The sequence below is a fragment of the Tenrec ecaudatus genome, chromosome 6 (genome assembly GCF_050624435.1).
Source record: "Tenrec ecaudatus isolate mTenEca1 chromosome 6, mTenEca1.hap1, whole genome shotgun sequence".
Classification (NCBI taxonomy): Eukaryota; Metazoa; Chordata; class Mammalia; order Afrosoricida; family Tenrecidae; genus Tenrec; species Tenrec ecaudatus.
Window position 1 is genome coordinate 121,014,966 of NC_134535.1, and position 5,184 is coordinate 121,020,149.

A 5,184-nucleotide genomic window follows, 5' to 3' on the forward strand; every position below is an offset into this window, starting at 1 on the left:
ACCCAATTTTCTATTGTCCATCCCCCAGGGAGGGGGTCACATGTAGATCCTTGTAATTGGTTCCCCCTTTACAACCCCCCCCTCGCCCTTCTACCCTCCCATTATTGCCACTCACACCACTGGTCCTGAAGGGATCATCCACCTTGGATTCCGTGTGTTTCCAGTTCCTTTATATACCAGTGTACACCCTCTGTTCTAGCTAGACATGCAAGGTAGAATTGCGGGGAAAGCTGGGGAGGAGGTGGAGGAAAATTGTATTTTTTCATTGTTGTTACATTGCACCCGCACTGGCTCGTCTCCTCCTCGAGACCCTTTTTCAATGGGATGTCCAGTGGCCGACAAATGGGCTTTCAGTCTCCACCCCGCAATCCCCCGCTCATTCACTATGGTAAGATTTTTTGTTCTGATGATGCCTGATACCCGATCCCTTCAACACCCCGTGATCATACAGGTTGGTTTGCTTCTACCATGTGGGCTTTGTTGCGTCTGAGCTAGATGGCTACTTATTTACCTTCAAGCCTTTAAGACCCCAGACCTTATATCTTTTGATAGCTGAGCACCATCAGCTTTCTTTGCCACATTTGCTTATACACCCGCTTTGTCTTCAGCGGTTGTGTCAGGAAGGTAAGCATCATAGAATGCCAATTTAATAGAAGAAAGTATTCTTGCATTGAGGGAGTACTTGAGTGGAGGCCCAATGTCCTTCTGCCACCTTAATACTAAACCTATAAATATATGCACATAGATCTATTTCCCCATCCTCATATATACATATATTTGCATATGTACATGCCTTTATCTAGACCTCTATAAATGCCCTTTGCCTCCCAGCTCTTTCCTCTATTTCCTTTGACTTTCCTCCTGTCCCGCTATCATGCTCAGTCCCCACCTGGGTTTCAGCAATTCCTCTTAATTACATTCACCTTGATCATGCCCTACCAGGCCTCCCACACCCTCCTCACCACCAATTTGGATCATTTGTTGTTCCCTTTTCCCTGGGTTTGTTAACACCACTTCCTTTCCCTCACTTCCCCTTCTCCCATGTCCCCCTGGAATTGTGGGTCCCGTTGTTTTCTCCTCCAGATTGTTCATCCAGCCTATCTTATTTAGACAGATCTGCAGAGATAATAACATGCACAAAAACAAGACAGAGTAAAACCAAGCAACAATGTACAACAAAACAACAACAAACCACTGACAAAGAACAAAACACAACAAGAAAGAAAAGCTTGTAATTAGTTCAAGGATCATTTGTTAGCCTTTAGGAGTGTTTCCAGTCCAGTCTGTTCTGGCCCCAAAGACCACCTTCAGCATTCCCTGGGGACCTCACTGCTCCATTCCCTTGCTGTTCTTTTGTACCCCCTTAGTGTTTTGCCTCGGTGTGGTGGGATCAGATCAGGTACAATTCCCACCCTGTGTCTCCGGCGTTGTTCCCTGTAGGGATATGGGTCAGTGAGGGGGTGACATGTCTCATAATGGAACTGGCCATGTGGTCCTCTCTGTGGAATGGCTACTCTAATTGGGAACATTGTCCTCACGGCCTGGTGGGCCAGGATGTGCTCTACTCTCTCCTCCTCCCACTTCATCTGCTCCCGTGTGCTCTGATCAGATATGTCCCTCTCCCGGAGCTGAAGATTCAGTGCTGTCCTCTGAAATAAATTCTTCTGGGGGGAGAGGCAGATGTCCACATAGTAGTTGGGATTGGGGCTAGGCCCCTAGACCTCTCCATTGGTTCCCTACTCCACGCCGGCATATTACATTCACATCTTGGAGCACCGCGTTGAAGTCTGGTCCCTCTTTCCCTGTGAAGATATAAACAATACTCTCCCTTTGGGTGGGTTAGTGGCCTGTGCCCCCGCTACCCATTTCTTTTTTATTGCTATTATTTTTCCTTTCCCCTCCTCCTTTTTAGTTGTCTACCATGTGTATCCTTGTATTTGGTCTGGTCCCTGCCATATTACCTGGTCATCACCCCAGGAATGTTTGTATACAGTAGCTTTTTCCCTAAGCCCCTCTTGCATTTTTTTTAAAGTTTACCTCAGCGAACTCATGTTGTACTTGTCTTTTTGTGCTTGACTTACTTCGCTCAGCATGATTTCCTACAGTTCTTCCCATGCAGTGATGTGCTTCAAACGTTCATCACTGCTTTTTAGCGATGCATAGTCCTCCATTGTGTGTATCTACCACAACTTTTTAATCCAATCATCATTTGATGGAAATTTGGGTTGTTTCCAACTCCTTGCAATTGTGAACTGTGCCACAATGAACATTGGAACATAGGTGTTTGGCCTTGGCTTGTTTCTTGCCTCTTCTGGGTAGGGGGATCGCTGGTTCATATGGTAACTTGATTTCCATCTGGTTTAGGTATTGCTAGATCGATTTGCTGTACATACTTACAGGTGGCTGTACATACTTACAGGTCCACCAGCAGTGGATGAGAGTTCCTGTCTCTTCACAGCCCCTCCAATAGTTGTTGCTTTCTGATTTTTTAAAATTGGGCTATCTTTGAGGGTGTCAGGTGGTACCTCATTGTTGTTTTAATTTACATTTCTTTTATGGCTAAAGATTGAGAATATTTTCTCATATGTTTGTTGGCCATTCGGATTTCTGACCCTGTGAAACTTCTGTTCAGGTCCTTTGCCCACCTCCTCAGTGGGCAATTAGTTTTTTTCTTTTTGGAAGCTAGCAGAGTATTGTAGATTCTAGTAATATGGCCTTTGTCTGATGTGTCATTGCTAAAGATGTTTTCCCAGTCTGTGGATTCTCTAATTACTCTCTTGGTGAATTCTTTCAATGTTCACAGGTGTTTTATCTTCAGTAGATCCCATTTTTCAATTAGTGCTTCCTCTTTGTATGTGTCCTCCCCTATTTCTGATAGCCTGTGTATTCCCTGTGCCAAAGTTCTCAAGTTGGTCCCAATTCCCTCATTGATGGCCCTAATAGTTTGGGGTTTAACTTCAAGGTCTGTGATCCACCTTAAGTTTATTCTTGTGCATGGAGTGAGATAAGGGTCCTGTTTCATTTTTCTGCAGGTAAATATCCATTTTTTTCCAGCACCACTTGTTAAAGAGGACATCTGCTTCCCATTGGATATTTTTTGGGTCCTTATCAAAGATCAGTTGTCTGTATGCTGATGATTTTATTTCTGGGTTTTGAGTTCTTTTCCATTAGTCTGAGTATCTGCCATTGTACCAATACCATGCGGTCTTGACAACTGTGGCTGTATAGTATGTGTTAAAGTCAGGTAAAGCAAGCTCTCCCATTGTGTCCTTCTTCTTGAGGAGTTCTCTGCTAAATCTGGGCTTCTTCCCTCTCCATATGAAGTTGGTAATCAGTTTTTCCACTTATTTGAAGAAAGATGGGGGTAATTGTATTGGGATTGCATTAAATTTATATAGTGCCTTTTGCAGAACTGACATCTTGACTATATCAAGCCTTCCAATCCACGAGCATGGGATATTCTTCCATTTGTTGTCATTAGATTTTCTATATCAATCTGACACTTAAAATAATAAAATCTTATTGGTGTTAATCTTTCATATAATCAAGCTTCATCTGTTAGTTGACACATTTGCTACCTGTTCCATAGTATTGGTTTTGTAACTTTTACTAACAAACTGAAGCTGATTAACATAAGTCAGGGAGAGGTTAAACAAAGAAAAATGCAAAACAATGAGAGAGACTATGTTTCTATTTGCATGCTAGCAAATGAGAATTCCATTTTCACTTCTACATTATTACCTGTTAGCCTCTGACTCAAGTTTTATCTACTTTGGAAAGAACTATGTTTTTCAGGGTACAGCCTTGAATTCACCTATTTTGAGGTTCTCTTGTTTGACATTGGTCACAGAATTTAAAAGAGAACAAAGGCTCTACTGCGTGTTAGAAATCAGGTGTTTAGAACTTTCCGGCTAAGCTACGAAGGCCTCACATTTGGTGCGGGATTAGAGTTACCTTTTTTTCAAGACATGGTAACTTTAGTTCAGATTATTATTTCCACCATTGTGTTGGTAGAATTGATTCTTGGAATGGGTGCTAATGCTTTCATCGCCACCGTTAGCTGCATTGCCTGGATGAAGACACAGAAGCTCTCCTCAGCTGATAAAATTCTGTTTGCTGTGGCCGTCTCCAGATTTGGCTTGCTCTGGGCAATGGTAATAAATTTGTATATATTTATGTTTAGTCCCGGGTTACACAGCTCAAGAAGAGGTGCTGGCATCATTTTTTGGATAGTGATGCATCATTTTAGCATCTGGCTTGCTTCTGGCCTCAGCGTGTTTTATTTGTTCAAAATAGCCAATTTCTCTAACCTTATTTTCCATCACCTGCAATGGAGAGTTGAAAGAGTGGTTCTGGCAGTACTGTTTGGAAGTTTGGTCTTTTTGGGTTGTCAACTTGCGGTGGAAATCACAGAAAACAGAATGTTGAAGAATGTGTATGAAGGAAACTTGTCATTGCAGACTGAATTGGGTGTCACTCACAGCCTTTCCAGCCTGACTGTATTCACCCTTGAAAACATCATACCCTTTACTATGTCCCTGATTTCTCTTCTGCTGTTAATCTTCTCTCTGTGCAAACATCTCAAGAAGATGAAGTTCAATGGCACAGGATCCCAAGATGCCAGCACCAAGGCCCACATAAAAGCCATGCTCAGTGTGATTTCCTTCCTCTTGCTATTCACCGTTTCATTCTTCTGTCTACTTATACCAGCTTGGTTGTTAAATATGCTTCAGAACCAAAAGACTCTCCTGCTTTTTCAGATGATTTCAATTACCCTTCCATCAAGCCATTCACTTATCCTGGTCTTTGTAAACCCAAAGCTAAAAAAGGCCTTTTGGTTGCTGCTTTGGCAATTGAAGGAAAGGCTGTGGCTGACAGTAAAAAAAACCCAGCCAATTTCATATTCCCAATAAGTGGGATGTCAGGTGTCTTTTAGCAGAGAGTAAATGGATGGGTTTTTGAGTGATATTTTACATTCACTGCTGTTGTGTTTAACAGTGTATGTAATTATGTAATTGAATAATTTTTAAAGGTATGCATGCATAGAACAGTCGTTTACTTTAACTTACGGTAAAAGCATAGCAGGGAGGGGGACCCCCCCCCACAAAAAAGGCAATTTTTTTCAAAGATGTGTATTTAAATTTTTTTAAACAAAAAAAAGTATCACCTTCAAAGTACTCTCTG

General features: G+C 42.1%; 1 protein-coding gene across 1 annotated transcript; it reads left to right on the plus strand.

The window, feature by feature from the left end:
* The first annotated feature begins 3,968 nt into the window (after positions 1–3,968).
* On the plus strand, positions 3,969–4,913 carry LOC142451611 (taste receptor type 2 member 19-like). The gene has a single exon (XM_075553335.1). The coding sequence runs from the start codon at positions 3,969–3,971 to the stop codon at positions 4,911–4,913; it is 945 nt and encodes a 314-aa protein (XP_075409450.1).
* Positions 4,914–5,184: the final 271 nt, after the last annotated feature.